Here is a 24,580-nt window from a genome sequence, read left to right as displayed (position 1 = left end):
ATGAAGGGTCTGCAGGGTCTTCATCTGCACTGAAAACACCAAACAAGCCCTTTCTGGTGGTGTGCAAGAGGGTTCTTCTCTGCCAGATGTTGCCATAGGCATTAAGTACCTGATGGCTTCTTCAAGCCTCCCCAGTGCATCAGTAGGTCACCAAAACCCATGCTGAGTTCTTCCCCCCCTCACCCTGCCCTTGAAAACTGCCTTAATGAATAAAATACACCCACTGACCAGGAACTGGTTTAACTTAGGTCATCTTCCTAGGTACTGGAGAGGGACTTTTCATCAGGGACTGTAGTGATAGGACAAGGGGAAACGGATTCAAACTTAAACAGGGGAATTTAGGTTAGGTATACGGAAGAAATTCTTCTCTGTGAGGGTGCTGAGGTGCTGGCACAGGGTGCCCAGAGAAGCTGTGGCTGCCCCATCCCTGGCAGTGTTCAAGGCCAGGTTGGACACAGGGGCTTGGAGTAACCTGCTCTAGTGGAAGGTGTCCCTGCCCATGGCAGGGGGTTGGAACTGGATGAGCTTTAAGGTCCTTCCCAACCCAAATCAGTTTGTGATTCTTTCATTCAACCTTCATTCAATCTTCATTCAGAAGAGCTGTTTGGAAGACAAGGAGACCATGTTTTCCAGAGCAGCTCTTCCCAAAGCTGCTGAGGCTCAGCAACTCTCCCAGCAGAAACAGCAAAGCCACATCTCATGGAAGGGATGCTCTTGGCACATGGTGCTGGTGTGAATGTGTATTTGGGCTTGGGTGCAAGGGGATGGATGCTCGGAGGTGCTTGCTTCCCACTGCCCATGGCTGGAGCAGCGCTTGCTCAGGACCTGGGGAAGACAAGCTGTCATCCACTTTGGGATTCCCAAGGGAGCAAGGCACTCATCTCCCAACACTCCTCCCACTCTCCTTCCTCCCAACAAGGGCTATAAGGATCACAGGGAGCTTTCTCCTGGGGAGTGCAAGGGTCTTGGATGCACAGCTGACTGCACGTGTCAGTTATGCTCCAAATGGGTTTTCACAGGTCAAGGTTCTGCAGGCAGCAAGAGCAAATGCTATTTTTAGATGGGATAAGGTCACGGTGCTTTTAGAGACAGTGAGGTCTACAATAAAACCTATTGATCAGCCTCTGGAACTAGTGCTCCGGAGAGACACCTAAATTGAAACAAAAATTGCCTGCCCGTTCTCTCTATAGACTTGGTGGGTAAAAGCTTGTTGGAGCCCATCTCTTTCAGGAGATAAAATAAGTAAGAAGAACCTGTGTACAGACCGTGGTTGTCCATTTAAGCGGAGGCACGGGGGGGAAAGGGAAAGTGGGACTCATAGAACAGACCAGTGAGTTCTGCAGCGATAAGGATGTTGCCTGGAGAGCAAAGGCCATCCTTGCCATGCCCACGACTCCCACCTCTGCAGCTTGCCCATGAAGGCATTAGGACAACCTTGATTTCTAAGAGGATTAATGCTTTACTTGCATCTTGGAAGCTAAGGAAGGCCTCTGAATGTATTCATCACTGGGGTTCCCCACAGCACACATGCACACATCTATTCGGCTGTTTGTGTTTTGGCAATGAAGATCACCCAGCTGATACATGGAGGCCCAAAGATGGAAAACAGACCAGTATTTCAGCCAAGCAAATTATTAAGCTGGATGGTTCACACACCTCCAAGGTTTTCACAACAAATTCCAAGTGTTTATCTGGGTCACATAAGAGCTTTAACCAAAAATACCAAAGTGGTGGACTATCACACCTTCAAGTTCAGCCACAGACCTAAAGCTTTAAGTCCACTTTGGGCACGTAAATACCTGTCCATCACAGAACCTCACAGAATCACAGACTGGTTTGGGTTGGAAGGGACCTTATGGCTCATCTAATTCCAACCCTCTCCCACAGACAGGGACACGTTCCACCAGACCAGTCACAAGAAGCTCTTTATTGTATTGGAGACTTGCGACCACAGGGATGAGCGTGGAACCATGAAGTATCTTCATTCATCACATGCCCCACTCCCACAGCCTTGCTCCCAAACAAAACATGCCACAGTAAACACAATCCATACATCACACCCTGACACGAGTGACCCCATTAGCGAGCTGAGCCTGTCCAAGCCGGAGCACCCTACCATACATTAGCAATACAGCGACCGATGCATTTGTAGGATATAATAATAATAATAGTAGTAATAATAGTAGATTTAGACTACTGAGCTGTGAAATGCTAGTATGGGTGATGGGATATGTAGTTTACTTCCTGCTCCAGACAATAACTACAGGAGAGACATACTCAACTGCTCAGGTAACAGCAGATCATGAAGGAATTAAAGCCCTCACAAGCTTGCTCACCATTCAACTGCTACGTTAGGCTGTAGTTTAAGTTTCTGCTTAATAGATATGACAAGACACAGTATTATCTGTACGGTGACAGCACTACAGGGCAATCACAATGAAAACCATGTTTCAAAGCAGTGCGGTAACCGTGATTCAGGAAAGAAGAAAAAACAAAAAGACAGGCTGATCATTCCAAAAAAGATATTGCTGTTTGAAAAGCCAAGATAGTTATTCTTTTACTTAGGAAATCAGGCTTGGATTTTGTTTGGTTTCTTTATATCAAGGTCCTTAGGCTCCTACCAGCACTTTTTACACTTTTATGATTTTTTTCCTAGTGCCCTGTGACTCTAGGATAAAGTTGGAGGTGAAATTAATACAATGAGTAAGGACAAAGTAACTTGGGAATTAAGGACACTGTCGCAGCCCCTCATCTTCTTAACTGACAAAATGAATGGAGCTCTAGTGGAATCTGTGTCTGAGAAAAAATCAAAGCTAATTTCTGCTTATAATTACTGATACCATAACAAGTATCCTTTCCAGAAAGCCTACTCTGTCACCCAGAAAGCAGATGCAAATATGGGTATAAATACAGAGTGCAATGAAGCCTGTGGTAATGCTCACATTAACCGCCGTGCAGTCAGATTTTTACCCCATATATGTATATGGGTACATGCACCCGATGCTGACAGAAATCACTTGCATCCAGGCTTGAGTCAACGCCTGCCACACTGAGGTTTTTTTCCTAGACTTCAGTGGCTGTTAGATGAAGCTCTCCCTTAATCTGAACATAAATAACCATAACGGGTTGATCCCAAGCTCCTTTACGCTGCTGTGCCTACCAAGTGACTCTCCTGGCTGCAGGGGAACCGCTTCAGATTTTTGCCTGGGGTTACTCCAAGAAGGATCTGCCCCAGCAGATGCTTTCCTCCACATCTGCCCCTGCCCTTGGGGTTTTGCATCAGCACAGAAGCAGGGAGAGGACCACAAGCATCCTACTGCTGCTCACGAGGGGTTTTTGTGACCTGCTGTTGGGCATGAAACCAAGAAGTTGAAGCAGAAAGTTGCAGATTTACTGCAAGATGCATCTGATTTGTGGGGCCTCCAGGACCAGCACCTCCCCAAAACAGGGACCAGGGACACAATGCCACGCTCCCCCAAAACACCTTCACCCCTCACACAGGGAAGGCACAAGGTGCGGAAAGACCCAGCTCTTTCCACATCCACGGAAGGGAAATAAACCCCCAAACTTTTCCTTTTTGTCTTTTCCATTTGTTTTTGAATTAGCATTCAGCGTCTGACGCCGCGACACGGGCAGCTAAAAATGTGTGCGCCGAGGATATGTCATCCATGAACAAAGTGGCTCATGTTTGTTCTTTATTATTTAGGAAATGCACATTAATTACTGCAGATTTTCTCCTATACATCTACTGTATCTCGGACAGAATTGCTGAGAAGGTCTGCAGAATAAAAATGTATGGGGTAATTAAATGGATATTTATAATTAGAACTTAATAATTTGCATCAAGGACAAATGAGCTCTGATTTCAATCTGTAGTGCATTTAGATTAGCCTGAAGATAGTGTAATTTGATGTTTTATAGTCCTCCTCTCAGATTAGGAAACAATACAGTGTCTTTAAAGCAGCCGTGTTTGTGTCAGGAGTGTGTGAAGAAGAAGCCGCAATGAAAATGTTTGACAACGTGAAAGCAGCCATAAATTACGTGACAACTGTGTAAAAGTCGTGATGAAACAAATAAAGGGCTGACCTATAACGCATCCGACTCGGCGCCGCACCCGGACCGCTCATCCCGGTGCTCATCCCGGAGCGCATCCGTACGCGCCCAGCTCCTTAGCACCGAGAGAACTGTGAATTATCACTAGTCAACAGCATTGATTTTTAGTCGACGTTTCAATCAGGTTGAAGTAGAAATACTCCACCGCTCCCCCGGCAGCCTCCTCGCCTGCCGCCTTTTCGGTGGCAGCTCCATTACAGCCCCATTGTTCCCACTGTACAATATTTATCACGGGCTCTCCAGATACAGGTACTTGACCTAAAGGTCACCTGCCTTGTCTCTTGGACATACAACCTACCTTTGTCACCAACACCATTTACCCAAATGGGGGAGCCCCCATGAAGCCCGTTACCTCCCTGAAGACATTCAGGGCGAATGTCCCCCAAAGCCATGCACATGCCCCCAAACCAAGTGCCTCCACAGGGCGAGGTGAAGTAGCCAAACAAGTGAGGTGGACCCTCGCAGAGAGAAAGGTCTGGAGATACAACCATGTCTTTGCTTTGCTTCCCAGCTTTCCGCAGCCACCAGCACAGAGGAAGGGCAGTGCGTCAGGAATGGCACCAGGCTCCCATCTCCACTCTGCTCACCCCACCAGTGCTGTGCTATGAAACAGTAGTTCCCCATCTCACCCTGGTACTGCGAGGGTGTATTCATTAACATCTCCAAGGCGCTCACATAATGGATGCCGTAGAGGTAAACACCTCAATCAGCAGATAATAGGGAATCCTGTGCAGGCATTACACAGGGGAGCTGCACATGCGCGTAGGCAAAAGCCTAGGAAAAGATACAGGACTGCCAAGTCGCTGGGAAGGTCCCAATCAAACCATTTAAGGTCCCAATCAAACCATTTAAGGTCCCAATCAAACCATTTAAGGTCCCTTCCAACCCAACCTGTTCTATGATCCTATGAAACCAGTTATGGTTTGACACACAATACAAGTGCTAGGGAAGAACCAACTTCAGGAAGGAGACTTCCAGACCCAGAGCCCCGGCACCCAATACATGAAGCTGCATCCCACAGACTCTTCCCAGCCTTTGTACTTTCCCCCCACAGAACAGAGCTCCATGTGCTGCACTTCATCAGTGGCTAGTAAAAATGCAAAGGGGAGGAAACAAAACCATGAGGAAACAGGAGGAGCTCCCTCATAAACAAGGGCTCACAGACCTGGATGCCCCACACATAGCAAGGCGACCAGGCCAAGGTTTCACCAGCAAAAGCCACCCCCTTTCCAGCAGGGATGGCCATGAGATAGAGCCACAAGCATCAAGCAAACCTCCTAATTCCCTGCAAAGCATGATGCTGGGAACCCATGGAAAGGCACAGGATGGGCAGGTGACCTGCTCCTCCCTACCCTCTGCATCTCTGATAATGCCACCCTTTGCAGCAGGAAAAGCCTGTGTTTTCCCAACTGTGCCCTTTCTGTGCCTTTAGAAACCCACATGGTGCCAGCAGGACGGAAAACAAGGCGCCGAGATCTTCCTTTGAGGAGTTTCTTGTTTGACCAGAGCGCACGTTATTCAAATCAGCTCGAGTGAAACGCAGTTAAGCTGCTGTTTGTTCCAGCACGATGAGACTGGCCTGTTAAAAAGCAAAGATGTCAGGATGTTACAGGCTCAGCCTCCTGCCAAGACTGGTAAGTAGCTGCACAACTGTCAGAAACAGCACGATCAGAACCTGGATAAAATCCCAAAACAACCCTGGATCCAGAGTGTGCTGGGGCCACCTGCACCCCAGCCAGGTTCCCTTGGGAAGCTCCCACTCCAGGTAGCATCCGCCACAGCCCCGTTTCCTACATCCCTGCCAAATCCACCTCTTGCAAAGTAAGTAGTGTGAAGAATAAGCCATGATAACCCAGTCAAGAGCTCAGATTTGTCTTTATTCTCGCCAGCCTGTTACAAGAAAGCACCTCGATGTCATGCATTGCAATGGCCGTGTGAAGGCTGAAGCGCAGCCACCTCCACACCAAACACAGCTCTGCATCAGGGCACCAATTTGACTTTTTCCTCCTAAAGTTACTTAAACAGGCGGGACCCACCATGTGAAGGTGCTGTGGTTCACAAGCTCACGTTTGCCCTCCCGGCATTGCCTTACGGATGCTTTGTACCCCTGGATTTAACTCCTGCTAGCTCAGAACACACGCGCTCCCCTCCTGCTCTCACATCACACACTCTCAGGGTTTAATTTGCCTCCCAGAACACCAACCAACCCCCCCCCCCCCCTCTTTTTTTCTGTCCTGGGCCCTCAGGTTACTGGCACGGCGACAACTCTTTTTTCCCAACAGCGAGCCAGGAAAGATGATAGAACCTGCGTGCGTGGCCAAGGGACTGGTCTCAACTGGTTCAGAGGGAAAAAATGGAGCTGTGTCTTTCTCCCCCCCTCCGCCACAACCCCCTCCCCGTTCTTGCCTTTAGCCAAAAGACCTGGGAGCATTTGATGTACAGTCAGCAGGTATTAAAAAGAAGAGGGAAATGATTGAAAAGGCTGGCGGGCTCCAGGGCTGTGACACTCTCATCAAACTCTGGACTTCAGCCAAGTTCATCTGTTAATGGAGAGCCACAGCCAGGGCCTCCCCCCATCATCACCCCCCTTCTCTCGCTGCTCCCTCCTCTACCTCTTCCTCCCTCCTAAAAAAACTAGACATCGATTATGTCTGTGCTTTTCCCTTTCTATTCAAGATAAACAAAGTGCTTCAAGTTCAGGGCACACCCTGGGACCCTTGACAAAGCAATCTATCATCCTGTCTGCTAAACCAGTCTGGCCACACCACCGCGGAGGAGACTAATGCTTCCAGTGTACAATTTTCTCTTTGTGCTGCTGCCCTATTACTAGTAACCTCTTTTCTTCCCTACCTTCCCAGGAGCAGATGTGCTTGACCACTTTGCCTAAGCCCCTCCTGGCAAAGGCATTTCATGCTGAAAGCAACCTCAAGGATTAAAAAAGAGCCGAGCCCCCGCCTGCCCCCTCCTCCTCTCCCCGACTCCTGTCTCCATCCCCACGTCCACCAAACAAATCCAGCACAGAGCTTGATTTTTCCTTCCCCACTGAAGATTTCTTCTTCTTCTTCTTAAGGAGGGAGTTGGGGTTTAAATCACATCCACTAATTCATTCTGACTTGCAATTAAATGCAAATACACTTTTATAGCCAGCATGGAGTGTATTAATTTTAACAGCAAATGACAAAATAAGAATACAGTCCCTCCAATACCAATAATGAATCGCGCTATAAATCATGTTAGTGGTCACATTCATTAAAGCTTGTGGAGCGCTTTGAGATCCGCGGGTACAACATGCCATCAGCATCACCTCACCCGAATCTCACTGCAACACCCAAGTGCCCCAGACCCCACGGTGAGGGCATAAACTGGAGACCCCAATGGCACAGGGAACACCCCATGAGTGCTGGGGATCCAAACGCACTCCCTGTCCCTCCTGGCACTGACACTGGTGCATCCCTTGATGCTGGATTCACAGCCCGATATTGAGGTTGGGTCTCACCATGGGACCAAGCCATTTAGGTCAAGGGAAAGGCCAGGCCGAGTGCTCCAAAAACCAGGGTGTTACAGAAATTAACAAGGAACCACAAACCACCATTTAAGGTGCACATCTTGATGCTCCCGGCTGCAGACAGCTCTTACCCGCTTCCTTCCCTGGGTCTACACAGTGCTCCATTTGCTCATTGCCAGCACTGAGATCCTCTGCTCAGTTTATTAGCCAACATGGGGGAAAGTGAGGTTTTTCTGGCTCCTTTGTTTTGTTAGGACAGCTGTGTGCCATTCCCACCCCCTCCCACCCATCCCCTCCTAAAGAAATAATTAAATCCAATTAGGACCAGAAAGTAATTTACATTTTGGTTCTGTGTAAGATAGTGGGGGGGAGGGAAAAAAAAAACCCAACACCAAAATCCCATAAAACAGAGTGCAATGAAATTTCATTCCTTTGCTACTTATTTGTCTGCATTTGAAGACACTTTCCCTTCTCTAAAGGTCTGTAAATGTTGGGTTTGTATCTTGGTGCGTGGACCCAGAGGGAAGAAAAGGAAGGTGGAAGACAGCAAAGTTGTTCCCATTCCCTGCTCTGTGAACAAGACAGTTGTGCTGGGGCAGCCCATCCTGCTCCTGCTTCTCCCCTCGCCGTGCCGGGGGCTCCTCTGCCGCGGTTTACTGATTTACAGAACCTTGGTATGTGAATGGCAAAAATTCCTTGGCATAAGTATATGTTTGCTGATCACATTTCAGATCATGTGTTGTTCATTATTATGACTTGCTCAGAAACAGTTTGCTACAGTTATGTGGGTTTGCCTTGGATATTTTTTTTCCCCTCTTTTAGTACATTGGAAACAGCACCGGGGAGGGGAGGGAGGGGGGGAGCAAATGAGAGAATGTTTTTGTGTCTATACGTTACCTCAAACGGGTATTTAAAAACATTAGAGAAAGGAATACACAGTATTCCAGGACTGAGAAAGGAAATGAGATTAACAAATCATTTCTTAAAAGACCCAATGTAATGTCGAGTTTTGAAGCGGAATATTTTCCTTTGGATGTGTATGGAATTATGTGTGGATTCGATATTTATACACTTCTGAACTATCTAAAAATACACCCAGCCAAACCGATGCGTTGGATTTAATCTGGTGCATTATTTAAGCAGCTCGAATAGAAAAGGTCTTTTTGCCAGGCAAGGCACCCGAGCGAGTACTATCTGTAGCACAGGGCAGCAAGTCCAGGACACATTTAGTTCTAAAAATACTACCCTTTGCTTTGTGCAGAGAACTTTCTTCCCCCCGAGTCCACATTCTGGCAATTAGAAAAGCAAATACGGCATCGCTCAAGAGAAAATAAACAAGGTTTCCAACCAATGCCAGTGTTTCGCTTTCACCTGTGCTGTAAAACTCCGATTAATTACAGAGAGTTTACTCCGAACTCCAGCGATTCACCCTCATTCTTTGCTCATGGGATACAGTGCGAGCGGGTTTTCCTTCCCCACGCAGGTAACCCAGGCGCCCTCCTCTCCACACACGGCACAAAAACACGAGCATTTACCTTTTTTGTCATTTTCATATAGTAAATTATCCATTAGATTTCATCATATCTTACTAAAGCAATTACATCAAGAAAATGATAGCGCGTGTGGAATCAATTATGCATGCACTTGGCCGGGGACCAAAGGCTATGAAGTCGGAGAGGGCAGAATCATTCGACACACACAAATAAAAAGCCCCTGGATCTCACAGATGGACCCCATCAGTTCATCTTACTGCCGAAAAAGTTCATGCACTTAATAATTTATTTGTGTTCTGGATACTGTTTCCCAGCTGAATATTAACAACTTTGAAGTGAACCATGCTTTTAGCGTGGTATGGGTGGAAGTCATGGAAGGGCAGCAGTAGGTCTCCTCCGAGGTTAAAATTATACTTCTGTTCCTTCCAGAATGGTCATTTTTTTCCCTCTTCTGTTGATTTTCTTTCATTAAGCAGTTCCTTTAATCAGGGTATCCCTTTCACCCTCGCGATTCATCCTCTTACCCTGCGATAAACTCTCAAACCAAAGTTGAGCATCAATTACCAAAGACACACAACTGAACGGATGGAGGGAAGGCAACAAGAGCCGCGGTGCTGCAGCACGAGGGCCGGCCAACGGGGACCCAAGGGCCACGCCAATCCATGCAGGAAGGGTGGCGGATGGCCTCCGGCGGTGGCCGGGCGCGGATGCCCGGGCAGGTTACGGGAGCCGGGCAGGCTTCCAGCAGGGCTGCTCCCATTTTCCCCTCCCAGCTCACAACCAGGGTTGGACAATTAATGCCTTGCCCGGGCAGGCAGGAGAAAAAGACCCTTCCTTGCGATGAGGCAACTTGACTGGAAGAGGAGTAGCACCGACAGCACAACTTGCTCCTATGAACAGGGTGCTCCCTCCCCAAACGCAAACACCCAACAACAGCTTTGCACACATGTGCAGCACAGGATCAGGCCTGGGACATGCGTCTTCAAGGCTGGTCATGCAAAGAAAGGTCCAAGCACTGATGTATCCTGCCCTGCCATCACCTCTCCCTTCTGCCCAGGCAACCCTGGATCATGGAAAAGAATTCTTTCCTAGCTATACATATAGAATTTTTTTTTTTTTAAAGGAATGTCTCCCCCAAATGGGAACAATTTCCTTCTACACTTCCAACCAAGTGTACTTAACATTAAAAGAGAACTGATAGAACATATTTAATTACTCAAGGTTAGACTCCTAATTCCTCAATTCACTAAAGGAAACTTGGCAAGAAGATGCATCATTTTGCTGCTTTCTACTGGAGCATCTGAGGGAGAAGAGCCACTGAGGCAGCTAATACACAAAACATGATCAAAAGTGATTAACAACAGCTTCATATGCAAATTGCATTAATGAAGGAGTGCAAAGTCATCATGTAAATTAAATATGTCAAATCTCTTGGTGAACTTTCAATCTTGAGAAGAAAAAACACCGCTTTAATTTTTTTACATCATCAATTTTCCAAGATTGAAAATCTAAGAATCTTGGTGCTATAAAACAATTTTCACCTTTTTTTTCTCCTTCAGCAGCCTGACAGGCTGGCCTGATGTGTGCCGAATGCACATGTTAATAGGCCAATCAAAAATGCAAAACAATTCGCAATTACTGCAAGGACCTAATGGTCATTAGAATTTACAACTAGGTAATGAACTAAAGTCTGCCCACACCATGCATATTCATAAAGCAATTTAGCCTTTGAAGATTAAAGAAGTGCTTAAAATTCAAATGAGCTTTAGCAAATTATCAGTAAGATTCATCCAAAAAGCAAAAGGGTTTTTCTTCCTGTGATTTCCTTATTTTTTTAATGCAAAATTGTTATATCTTCCAGACGGAGCTTCAACTAAACACAGGGCTCCGAGTCAAGCCAAAGGGGCTGGAGACAAACAGAGGCAGAAAACATTGTTATGGACTTTGTTCCGAAAACTAAGCCCTTAAGAGCCAAACCTATCTCTAAACATGGTAATTTATCAAAAGCAGCACAGACTTGCTCATAGGCAGTATTGTGTGCTGCTCTCCGAGAGCAGATTAACAAGATTTCAGACACCCTCCAAAAAAGCCTTTTCCCCCTCAAGTCACATCTCCCGTGTAAACAGCAAATGTATTATAAAAACATTATTTCCATCCAAGTGCAGCAGCATTAATTTTGGGAGCCTCGGCGCGTTTAAAGAGGAGGGATGAAAAGCTCTCCGCACCGGAGCGTGCCACTGAGAAAGTCGATTTGCTCCCAGGGAGCGAAGCCGATGCTGGGAGAGAGGAAAGAGTTTGCTGGGGACCGCGGAGAGCCGGGAACGGTCCAACTTGGCTCCGCTTTCCCGATCCCGACAGCATCTCCTGCAGAGGAGGCGACCTCGGCATCGGGAAGAGGTTGGGGGAGGAAGGCAGCACTTTGAATGATCAGATGATTTCTATTCCCAACCTTTCCCAGCCTCATGGTTTCCCTTACCTGTGCCCATGCAGAGTAAAACACAGGATGCCTGGGGCCGTGCTACCACTTCTTTAACATTTATTAGACAGCCAAACATCTGTTTCAACCACGAGCCCCCCATTTTAACCGATTACCCCCAACACCAGCATTACTTCCCATGAGTTCAGGGAGGGCCAGCATGGGACGTGACAGCATAAATCACAATTAAGATTACAACCAAAAGTTTAGGAGCCACCGCTGGGTCGCCGAGCTGACGAAGGCCACATCTCCCAAACCGCCTCCAAGCCATCTCCCCCATTAGGAGGTTGTTTTCTCCCCCTCCAACCCCTCTTTTGCTGCTTCGAATGATAAAACCCCACCGCTGGGCTCGGAGTACTCCTTAAAATAAAGCAATTAACTTATTTCCAGGCTCCAGCGAGCGATCGTGACAGCCTCCCCCCGGCAGAAAGTGGGAGCCGTGGTCCCTGACCCCCAGCCAACACAAAAGAGGCAGCCCCAGCACAATGCCTGCTGTCAGCAACTGAATTATTTTTATACAGGAATTTTTATCTCTATGGTACAAACAAGTATGTGTCTGTGCTGACTTGTTAAGCAATCCACTTGTATGTAGAATAAGGTTTTTTTTTCCCCCCGCTACCAGTCACACAGCTCCTAAGATCAGAAGAAATACGTACTCTTTGAAGCTCCTCAAATGTTTTAGTTAAAAGGACAGCAGTTGTTTTCAAAGATCCAAGAGTATCTTTATCAGGATTTAATTTTTCCTTATTGATTTTCTTTCTAACGTAACACAAATTTAACACAGGACAGTTTATAGTTTATTACAAAATAATACAGCCTCTAAATAATCTTTCGGGAGGTAATACTCTCTTTTTCCCCAATGCATCCCGCTGTGCTTTACCTCCTCAAAGAGAACAAGGCTCCTGGCTCCCCAACTACCGCTTCTCTTTGCACAACCACTGTTTCCTAAACATGAAAATCAGCATCGATAATAGAGAGAATCCAGGGAAAAGCCGGAAAAGCCCCTGGCCACCCTCACGCAGGGAATGCTCCGTGCGCTCGCGATGCCCTGGCTCAAGCACGACACATGCCCTTACTCCAGAAAGAATAAACTCAATAGCTAAAAGGCAACGAAGCCCAGATGATGCACGCACTGTCCGAAAACACCCAGCTGTGATGCTGTAGCAAAGTAACGCCGGGTGACAAATTAATTGCTGTGGATTTGAGGGGAGGGCGAGGGGAACGTCTTTATTTTTGCATTTTATATTTGGCTGCCTGCTAAATCAATTAGGCAAAAGCAAGGAATGCAAAATTACAACTCCTCGCTTCCTAAGGAGTGAGGAACTGCCGTGCGTGTTTATTCTAAAAGGTAATAGTTGTAGTAATAGTAATAATAACAACAACAATAATAATATCCACAACAATAACAGCACTGAAGGCAAGGCCCTTCTTCATGCCTTTGTTGTTCAGCAGTAATTCCATTGTTTATTTAGGCAGAGGTTTTTCTATCTGAAGCTAAGATCAAATTGTAGGTGTAATTGTTCAGCACTTATGCAAAGCAGAGGGAGGATGGAAGCACAAAGTCCTCGGGTTTGACTGACCGGAGCTCCCCAAGTCTCCCTCATTCCCATGTGGATGCAGCACCCTCAGAAGAGGCTACAGACCTCAACGTCTACCTGGAAGGGCAGAGCTGCAGCAGGGCTTCTCCTCGCCAGCTATTTCACAGGGATAATAAGCCTCATTTCCTTGATGGTAATGCTGTGACTGGGATTTTGCTCCTTGCTCCAGTCTTGGTGTTTCAGCTATTCGGCGCGAAACACAAAACATCTAAGCTCAAGGTGAGCTCCATACCCATCAAATAGGGCAAAATAGTGGGGATTTTGGAACAGCAACCTGCCCAGGTAAGAAGTTCCAGCCGGATTCAGGCAAGAGGTCTCTGGGGGGAGTGGAGAGCAGGAACACTTTGGTGCTCTGTCTGCAAACCCAGAATTGAGCAGCTCTTTTTTTGGCAGCCGATTCGTTTCAAGTGTTTTGTTTCAGGAAACGTATGTATTTTTCTTTGTGCATTCTGTGGATTTACTACAACCGCTCCTGACAGCTGTTGATTCAGTTAAATGAGCACATTATTAAAAACCCTCGAACACAGCCACGCTGAGAAACAGACACCTTGGGACGGAGCGGAAGAGCGGAATACAGAAGAAGATGCAAATGGAATGGGAAGAGGATGCGCAGAGCATGGGCTGTGCCTGCAGCCGGGGGGCAAAGGGGGCTCCAGCCCCTGTTTGTGGTCCCCCTGTTTTCTTTGTTCCAGCCAGATCCAGATACCAAAATAGAGTAAAAAGCAGAACAAATGATCCCAAGCATAAAAAATAAACGTTTGCTAATACTTGGAAAAATCACATCTCCACCAGGCCGGTGTTTAATGGGCTTCAAATAATTCTGCACTGTGCCTCATACTTTGTTTTGTTGCCTTACTTACAAGCCAGTTTTGCAGAGGAAGAACACCTATACAGGAGGAGGAGGGAACGAAGTGGATGTTTTCATTTTGCTTTAGATCAAAGGCAAACAAGAATGCAAACTGTGGCATATTGAGTATTTTTTTCCAGTGCTGTCATTCACGCTAGGCTATCGAAGTTTTATACAATTCCCCAGCCCCGCTGCATATTAAGCTGGCTGTGTACAGCTTTATTACAGCGTGGTGGTGAGGAAACATTAATATTCCTGTGCTGCATCTGACAGGACATTTACATGCGCCCATCTGAGCTCACACCTGAGAGCTGCTCCAAGGTACAGTAGCTGTGCTCCGATTGTAAAGGCAAATGAAGAACACAAATTCCCTGCTGGGATCGGGGCTGACCTCACCACACCCCGCACCGCAAACCTTTCCCTTGCCAACCCGAGGCAATGCCACCTCCGAATGAAGAATGAGCCGGGGAGCAGCCACCGAGTTACCAGCCCTCGTGGAAGATGCTCCCTGCAATCTCTTAGGGATGCATGGCGAGTGCAGCTGGCCAATAAAGGTTGGGAAACAAACTCGCTGAACCCCGCGCGGGATGCGTCGCATACTAAACCTGATTAGGAGGACGGGGAGGTTGTTTATGGGCTTCAAAATGGGCTTGGCATTAACACAGGAGGGTTTGAATAATGGCAGCACTTGGTCTGAACGTCCACCGGGGTCTGCAGTTGCTGGTCCAGCTCCTGCAAGCGTTGACGTGCACCAGGTGCTGTTCAGTCTGTGTCCGGTGGGACAAAGCACAGGATGGGACCCTAAAGAGCAAAGTGTTTCATGGAAATTCATTATGATACGGGAAACTGCTCATCCCAACCGCTTGGGTGGTTTGTGGGGACATTAATGCGCCTGTTATGTTCAAAGGTATGTAATAAATCACAGCGCTCCATGTACCGGTATCAACCATCATGAGCCCAAACCTGCTCTGCCTGACATGACCGTGAGGCAGGCTGGAGCTACTGCATTTGTACAGAGAGGTGAAATATGTTCATTAGCCCAGGGAGGGAATAAACACAACCAATCAATGGTTAATTTTAGGGCCACGCTACCAGTGGGAATATATCTATATATGTCTTAATGTATTAAAATATATGAACTTGTGCAATATCCCAGAAGCTGACACATAAAATAAGGCCCTCCCGGATGGAAGCTACGTTCAGGCTGCGAAGACAAACCTCCCTCAACTCACACCATCACTGGCAGCACCATGACCCAAACAAAATCCCAACAAGCAGAAAGGTAACGAGAGATCCTCAGCTTAAAAAAGAAACCCAAAAAAGCCCAGTGGCAACGTGCCAGGCCGTGTCTAGCTTGATGCTAAATGTCTTTTACTGCACAAAGATGGTCCTATTGGATGTAAAAACAGATGGAAGCTTGAAGGGAATTTTGTCCCCAAAAAATGCCCATAATGAGGATGCGTGCAGGCAAACAACTGGAGGCTGAACTCCCGTTGCCCGATGCTGCCTCGCAAGCCTCTTTAATCGTCTATTATTTGAATGCAATAAGAAAGAGCTCGTGGGCTGAGGGTTGCATGTACAAGACGGGGTGATGCTAACAGGCCTCCTCCTCTTTAGAAGAGGCATTACCAGATGATGGGAATGTTTAGGGAGGACTTCATTTCTCCCACCGGGATAATTAGAAGGTGCTTAATTTACTCCCTGCCTCAGTTTCCATCACCCAGCATTGGTTGTGGGGTCTTGCTCCACCGAGCCTTATGCCTCTTTGCAAAGCTTTCAGCACGTGATGCTAACGTGCCCCTTTGGAGATCAATACGAAGCTTAACGCGTGCCGGGACGCCTCTTCAACCACAAGCATTTTGGATGCAGCCATGCTTCTGCCCATGGTGAGCTCCACAATTAAACGTCCCGTACAATAGGAGAAAGAATGCAAAGCAGATTGCTCATCCTCTAAACCAGAAGATCTGATTTGGAGGAAACAAAATAAAGCAGGAATATTCAGGGCACCGCGATGCTCTGATGCTCCCCGAGATCAGAGGCAAACTTTCTACCCTGGTTCTGTGCTTCGAGTGAACTCGTATTTGTGTTTCCAATAAAGAGGCATTTTTAGACTAACTGGCTGCAGCAGCAGGGAATAGGAAAACTAACACAATCTTTACCTCGTACAGAGGATGGTATTGGTGTCACGTGCTTGCTTCTCCAAAAAATGCTATTTATAAAAGGCAAAGAGACGCCACTGACTTCTCCGTGTGTCCCCACACGAGCAGCATCAGAGCAACTTTGGGATCCCCTACATCTTTCACGCTTTTCCCCTCCCCGAGAAGTGAATTTCACCGCGGTGCAGGCCACCGCCTTTAATTAAGCTTTCAAAAGTCTTCTGACAATGCCAACAATTGCAAGACACTTCGAGAGCTCAATCATGCAATCATCGTGACACTTCTATTTACAATTTGTCTTAGAAAGAGTTGCTCTGACATTGTACTGCGACAAAACAGCCGAGCTGCCGGTTCACAACCTTTCTCTGCCTTATTTACAAATACAGCCTGTACACGGGGCTCCGAATCTCAGCACCCACACCATTCCTCCTGCCTGCGAGTGTTTTACCCACCCTGTGCTCTCTGTTTCTTTGTATGGGGAAAGCAGGAAGAATATGACTTCAAAATATTGCCATATTCCTTTCCCCCCCCCCCTTATTTTAAGCTTTCATCTTATTGTTCAGATGCAACACTAACTCTTCAACACAGACATCAACAATTCGTTGTCTCTGCAACAAAACCAAATAACAAGGAACCGCAATTTACAACCTCCAGAATTCTAATGGCAATTGCTAACAGCCCAAGAAAAATTCTGCTCGGAGACATTACCTCCTGAGAACTGCAATAATCAAATCAATGTCCAAAATCTAGCACAAAATCACATCCACCCTGCCCTGGCTACGGCAGGCAGAGGGTGTTCTGACGTTGTTTTCCCACGTATTTTATTTGAATGTCACAAGCAGCTGGAGAATAAAGGATTCGAGCTGTAAAAATGACCTCCTCCTCCTCCCCTCTGTGTACAGTAAATACGGCATCCGCGGATACACACTCGGCATTATGAAGGGGAATATGCAGCAGCACTCCAAAGTGTTCCTCCAACTGCATCCAAGAAACATCTCAGCTCCTTCCTCGCCCAAAAAAACCCCCCCCACAACCTTTCATTAATTCCCTCGGATTTATACATTCAACAAACAAACTGCTAAAACCTGCCACCGGGCAGACAATAAATATTTCTCCAACCTTTTCAATAAGTGAGCAGCAATTTTACACGCGCTGATCTCCAGATACTTCAGTTAATATTTCCCCCTACTGTAAAATACGAGAGTGGGTAACTCAAGCCCTGCCGTTGCACTCACTGCAAATCACAGGCTGCCGGTATCTGGTGGTGAGGCTTTGACATACATATTGATGAAAGCTGCCTCATTGGACCCACACCACATCTCCTATTAATTTCCAGTTCAATTTATGACATTTCAGCTCTCGCGCTGGATCAGCATCACTCAAGGTTTTACAGCGACGCGCAGGCTGACACCCACATGGAAGAGGCAGGGACGCGTTCCTGCGCCGATCATCTCCCAGCTACTGCACAGGTTGCACACACACACACATACACATGGAAGCTCTCCGGCTCATCCCAGCCTCTGGAAAACTGTGGGGATAAAGAGCAGCTCATCGCTGGTTTAAATAGACAGTGTTTCTGCCTCCTTCCTTGTCTTTAGGTGAGGTGATCCTTAAGCACTGCTTGTATTTAGATGGTGTTTTAGACACCAACTTACTGACTACACAGCTGCACACAGAGCACCTCTGTGTCCACAGCATCTCTTTCAGCCTAACAACTAATTTGGGGGTGTTTTCACAACGTTACCAGATGCATATTTTCAGGTCTCTCACCAGTAGGAATCAGTTCCCTCAAGCCCTGTGTATTTTTCTAAAGGCAGCCTCTGTCCTTTCTGTTTTTTAATTACTCCTATCTATCTTTTTGCATTTTGCATTCTTGCACAGAAATCAGATGTAAAATACCAAAGATGGAAGAGTCTGAGGTTCAGTGCAGGGGCCTTCCAGAAACCTGAACTCCATAGCTCAAATCCCAGACCCTCACTGGGAATATTACTGCCAGACCCCCCTAAATTCCCGGCTACAGGCAATGGGTCACTCCAGCTACCGCCATGCTTGTTGGTGAGCTCAATTCATCCAAGTGAAAAAGGAGATGAAAACACGAAGGAGAGGGACAGTGCAATACCACGTAACAACCGGTGTTCCTTCCCACTGCACATCCCACCACTGGGAACAACCAGGGGACCACAGTGCCCATCAGCTCCATCCCAAGCGGGGTGGTGCCAAAGACCTGCACCCTTGGACATCCCATCCATGGGCACACTGGGCACCACCACACACAGAATTCAAGGTGGGAGATGCCTGGACAACACAGCTCCATCTCTACTCACAACAGCACTGGTGGTTTGCACCACGGACCCTCCTGCACATCACCTGCAGAGCAAAGGCGATCCCTACGTGCAAGAGCAACCAGGATGCGGCCGATGTGCACCTCTCCATACCCATTGCTCACCGAACCATTAAAGTCCGTTAAAACCACAGCTTCTTCTGAGCTAACAACACCATGACATCAAACCCTTCTCGCTTCACATCACCCGCACATCTCCAAAGGGCGATTTAGCCGAGCCTCCCGTGCCAAACAGCGCCAGAGCAACAGAGTTTCCCATCCCTGCGGCCGAGGGACCTCTCAGGGACCACGGGAGGAGAGCGTGTTTAATTCCTGCTTGACAGACACTGTGTTTTGTCTGTTCAGCGGAGCGGCGCCGTACGTAAATACAGCGTTACATCACGCTGCTGCTCCTCCATATTTGGTGATTTAGTATGGCTCCAGAGCTCGGAAGACTACAAATCCCTTCCGCCAGGATCCCGCTTCATTAATCATGCCCTACGCCTCGGCTCTCGCTTTCCGTCGGATCTGGCTGGGATGGGCAATAGGAGGAATTCTTGGGGTTTTTTTTTTAAGTCTCATTCAAAATGCAGCTCAGCAGTAGCTGAGCTTCTGTTTCCTCTTAAACATGTATTTAAAGCAGTACCTCTCACCCTGCAGAACGAGTATATCCTCATTCACATGATGCACGCGTGTGCGCGCACACGGCTTTGCATATATACATGTGCACAGACACGCGTGCACACTGATATATATTTGCTGCCACCACAAAACCTTCAGAACTGCAGCTCTCCAACAGGATGTGATGCCCGGTTCGGAGGCCAGCGAGGCTGCAGGAGCATCACACTGAAACCTCCCTTCGCCTACTGCCCAATTATGGTTTAACTCTGTGGCCAAAGCAAGCCCAAGACAAGCTCCAGCTCATCATGTGATGGTGATGTACAAGCCTCAGCGGTCCTGTGGGCTCCCCAAAGACAGGGACCGGCCGTGCCACATCCCGGATATCACTGGGAAGGGGAGTTTGAGCCTGGTTGGGGTGTTTGTTGGTGTGGATGCGCTGCGGTCTCGCCTCTTTCACCCGGTAGTACTGGCGCGGTCTGAAGTGATTTGCAACGCTCGCTGCGAACGGGCAGGACTGTTGTTTACTAGCAGGGTTTTCAAAGCAGAGCGTGTCCTGTTACACTCCCAGGGCTCTGGGGTTTTCTTACACGTAGAACGCTCTGGGTTTTTTTAACCTCACACGTGAAAATACCTGCACGGCGAAAGGGCTCCCCGGTTTAAAGAAAAGGAATAAAAATCACGCTAAGAAATTGAATTATTTACCCTTTTTTTTTTTTTGTTGTTGTTGTTGTTGTTATTTTTTAAATTACATTTCACATCGTTCTGTTGCACAAACCAGAACTCTGCCTCGGACATTTGTACGGCTGACATGTGGTTGTGTAAACCGCAAACAAAATCAAGATACATCTGTCAAAACCACATCAGAGACAAGGGAGAGCACGGCGAAGCATTTATCATCTGGCTGAGGAGGCAGGCTGCAGAGAGCAGCCTTTCCTGTCAAACCAACCTTTTGAAATATCCAACATGCCCTTAAACTTTTCGAATAAGCATGTCTGTGCGCTTCAGCAACTGCCCTCTCTACTCTGGCCTGGCCAGTCGAAAATGGCATCTTAAAGTCAAGGTCGGTGGTGTCACTTTGCCATGGGGCTGTGTTTAATTACAGTCCATACGCTGCTGACAGCCAATATGGAACCAAGGCTGGCTGATGCTCGGTTAACTCTTTCAACCCCTGACTTTGCCAAAGGCTCGGAAGCTCCTCGCTGGATGGCACAGCCGGCTCCGAAGCCTCCTTCCCGGCAGGCGAGACACCGGGAGACGGTGACTACAATAGAGGCACATCACGAGAGCAGCCTCAGACAATGCCACTAGAACCACCGGCTGGCACGGCACGTGCCTGTTGCTCCTGCCTCTGCGCAGGCACTAGGGAATACCGGCTCCCCACTAACCCAAAGGCAGGGTATTTAACACGTCGAGCAGAACAGAGAGACAGACACCGGCAGTTTACAACTGCGAACACGCTACGTTGGCAACTGAAACGGAAATGAACTCGCAAACACTTCTCCTTGCTTTTAATTTACCTGCTATATGTTCCTGTTTAGGGCAAATTCCTCTAGATGACGTTGATAAACAATCGTCATCCTCTGGCGTAACCTGGATGCCAACCTCCACGGGATTGGATGCTTTTTTCAGCTCACTTGGTGAGGGTGAAGGTGGCTTATCCACAGCCTTCTCTAAGCAGAGACTGCCATTGCATTGTTTCCGTTTGTGCTCAATAAAAATAAGAATGTCCCCCAACGGAAAGTTCATCTGACACTGGCCACAAGTGAGGAGGTCGTGGTCCCCTTCCGGAGCTCCCAATGTGCCATGTTCAGGTTCGTCATCAGTGAGAATGGCTTCAAGAGGTTCGGCTGCAGTTTGAGAAACAAAAGGAGAATCATTAGAGCTCTCGGGGAAAAGGCACCGAGCCCCCTCTTCATGAATATTACACCCTGCTCACACCCTCCATCCCTCAGCTAAACCCATGCAACACAGCTATTTAGCACGGCAGCGGGGAGATGGATTCAGCGGTTACAGGGAAGGGGTTTTGCAGCTGTAGCAGGCACAACTCGGAGAGCCAGCACTGCCTCTGCCTCTGCACGAGGACAAATCTGGCTCGATCGAACGATTCGGTGCTCAGATTAAACGAAGAGGCTGCAAGAATACACTGCAAAACTCTCGTGGTACTACGAGGAGAAGCAAATACGGCGCTTTATTGCTGGGTGTATTATTTATGTATATGAATTCCACGCTCAAAGCACTGCACGCACTCTCACGGGTGTGTGTTTTCCACCAGCCAGACCTACTTTGTAAAATCCAGCAGCCTGACCTACACGGGTGCAGACAAAAGGTGTTTTAACACACAGATATTGCACGTTCCCAACGCAGGCTGTGCAAGCAGCACCTGTGTTGGTGTGTGTAAGAGAAAGGAGAGGAAGAGCCACACGCCGGCACCGACACGCGGGGCACACGCAGCCCTCGTAACGCACGTGCCTACGTTATGCGTAGGTATTGGTGTCGCCATCCCTCCAACAGCCCCTTTGCAGATTCCACATGTAAAACCTCAGAAGCCAGGAGTTATTTGGGGAGGGTAGGGAAGGGATGAGACAAATAAATACATAATAGATAGATGGCGGAAACCGAAGCGATAAAAAGCAAGTGCAGCAGAAGCGCCTGTGGGGCAGGAGGAGGCACCTCGCACTCCTCAGCTGCTCCTCAAATGAATATCAAATTCACCACCGAGTCCACCTAAAGGTATTGTCCAGGTGGGATATTTTTTAGTACTTAAGAAGGCAATTTGTCGTTTTTTGCCTTTTTTTCATGCTGAAATAAAGGGATGTTTAAATTCTCTCAGCACCAGTGGCCCTCAGCATCTAAAAATCAGCATGGCCAAGCGCCTGCCTCATTTCCTCGCAGCAGCATGAAGGGCCTTCTTTAAACTCGAAATACCTTTGCCTAACGTTGTCAAAGTTGACAGGTTTTCTGAATGAGCTCCAAAAAGCTTCGTTATGAAGCTGTTTCTGCTCACGGGATCGGCAGTGGATGCTCTAACGAGGCAGACGCGGCTCTTTTCTGTTGGGTTATTCATTTTGGGGGGTTAAGTTTGCAGAGAAACACCTTGGAAATCTCTGTGCAGTCTCCATCCCTATAGCTTTCCATGAGGGAAAAAAAAGCCGGTACCAGGAGCGTGTTGGTGTTGCTCTCTCTGTGCAAGACAACACGCTAACAGCGGCGAGCAGAGGGAGAGGGACTACAAATCCAACCCGCCTCAAAACACTGCCAGGTAACCGCGAGTGAGACGGAATACACCTCCTAAACAGTTAATCAGCCTGACCTTCTTTAGCTGGCTGCCAATTTCCCATTTAATGAACTTAAAGCCACAGAGAATCAAAAAATAGATTTTAATTTGACTGCGCGATATTGGAACTGATTTTGATAAAGTGCAAAAAATCCACTGAACTCAGGTTAAATTTATTCCAACCCTTCCTCGGCTCAATATTGAGGAGGAAGATCTGGAGTAGCTCCCAGTTGTGCCGTGTAAAATAATACTGAAAGAGCACGCTACCTCGCCGCACCTCAGCCCCAACTAGGACACGGGGATCCGAGCCCATCATTCCTCGCCTCTAGTACTACTTCTAATTTAACATAAGGTCAACCACAGGAATATGAAGGTTACACTCGTATTAATAAAAACAACGTCCCCATCGCTGGGGTTTTCTTCTCTAAACTCACAGAGCGACAAGGGGAAGAGGCACACGTTTCGGGAAGCCGGGAGAGGAGCAGGGTGTTCCTTGCGGGATCGCCGGGCATGGCGTTTTTCCTCCTTGCGTTCGGAGCGAGGGAGGGAAAATGACTGCAAGGACTTAATTCCAGCGGTAGCTCGCTGCACGCCGGCAGACAAAAGGTATTTTGCACAAGGCAACTTCCAGCTCCACCAACTCTCTGCAGCACAAGGAATAACCCGGATTCCCCTTACCACTGGCTTAGCGAGGAGCTCTGCATAATCATGACTCAATTATAATGTTTTCCCGCGGCCTGATTTCTTCCTGACGCTGTCAGTATTATTTAGCAGGGGAAGGTAACCCGCTGCTTCGACACCAGACAGTTAAAAGTAAGAGCTAAACAAAAATAGGACTTTGCTTAAAGTCTGCACCGACGGGGCTGATTTACAATCAAAACCAGGAAACGAAGTGGTAATTCCGAGGTTGCTGATTACACCTCCACATTTCACCTAATTAATTTTATAGGAGGCAAAGTTCTTGAAAATAACAAGACGATCAAATGTGCAGATATAAAACCTGTAACCTCAACGTTTTCTCTGCTCTTAACGTAAATTATTGCTAATTAACAAGAATTATATATACTAATGTCTGGGAAAAAGACGGCTGGCACCGTGCTCGCCTGCAAAACACTTGGCTCCTGATGCCAAACCCCCCCCCAAAAAAAGGTGTTTTTATTATTACTGCTACTTTTATAACCAAATATAACATTCGGAATGCCGGGATACAATTCACCTGGTCTCAACACTGAGTCTTTTTCAATTCTGGGGCAATCACAATTCCCTGCCTGGGTCCCTAATCATCCATCCCTATTTTTCATGCAAATTGCCCCTTTTTTCCACCACCGTGTCTTTTCAGCTTCTTCTTCCTCAGTCACCAAAACAACCGTTTCTCTGGCAAAAGCAGGATGGATTTGGGAGTGTCGGGAGAAAGGAGGTACAAGGGGGGATGGAGTAAAGGGAGGGGGGATACCACGGTACGATGCGGGGAAATGCCCCGGCAGCGCATCCGCGCTGCCGGGGCATTTCCCCGCATCGTACCATGGGAAGGATGGAGAAGAAGCTGTTTAATCCCAAGTTTGAGTCCTGGCATCGTGCTGTCCAAGGAAAAAGGGGGGCTTGGGGGTACAATAGGAACCGCCAACACGTTACAGAACGGGAATGAAGACCCGAAGAGGGGGAACACGAGCATCACCCGCTGCCTCCCGGAGCAAGCAAACTCCGCGCAAAATTAAGAACAAAGAAGAAGAAGAAGGGGGGAGGATGTGGGGGGAATAGAAAGAGGGGAAGAAGAAGGAGGCGGGGGGGGGGGTGTTTGCCGGCCGGGAGGCAACGGAGGAACCGGCCAGGTTCAAGTTCGCGGGGCTGGCCGGTTGTTTGATCTCGCTGTGCCTCCTAGCGACAGAAACGGGCAGGCAGACGGCCCCGGTACCGCATCCCCCCGGCTCTCCGCTCCCCCAGCCCGGCCTCCCCTTCCCTTCCCTCCATACACACACACACCCCCCCCCCACCTCCATATCCCGGCCCACATCCCCCCCCCTCGCCTTCCCTTTCCCTTCCCTATCCCTGGAGCGCTTCTCGCCGCCCCCCCCATCCCTATCCGCCCCGCCGCTCCCGCCCCACACGTGCGGAAACTCCGCGCCGGCCCGCGGGTGTCTCGGCGGAAAAGAACCGCGGGGATCCCGCATGTTCCCGAT

The 24,580-nt window shown here is 48.0% G+C and overlaps 1 protein-coding gene across 9 annotated transcripts in view; it reads right to left on the bottom strand.

The window, feature by feature from the left end:
• BCL11A (BAF chromatin remodeling complex subunit BCL11A) overlaps positions 1 to 24,580 on the bottom strand; it is a 78,891-nt gene that overhangs the window by 51,994 nt on the left and 2,317 nt on the right. For 8 of the 9 annotated variants that reach the window (XM_030489683.1, XM_030489684.1, XM_030489686.1 and 5 more), the window contains exon 2: positions 20,647 to 20,976. In XM_030489683.1, coding sequence (XP_030345543.1) covers positions 20,647 to 20,976 — 330 coding nt within the window. Of the gene's footprint in view, positions 1 to 20,646; positions 20,977 to 22,054; positions 23,038 to 24,580 lie in introns of those variants that run through there. The other variant, XM_030489682.1, reaches the window with a different exon arrangement.

Source organism: Strigops habroptila, chromosome 6 (genome assembly GCF_004027225.2).
Source record: "Strigops habroptila isolate Jane chromosome 6, bStrHab1.2.pri, whole genome shotgun sequence".
Taxonomy (NCBI): domain Eukaryota; kingdom Metazoa; phylum Chordata; class Aves; order Psittaciformes; family Psittacidae; genus Strigops; species Strigops habroptila.
The sequence above is the reverse complement of the archived record's forward strand: the minus strand, read 5'-3'. Positions and strand labels throughout refer to the sequence as shown.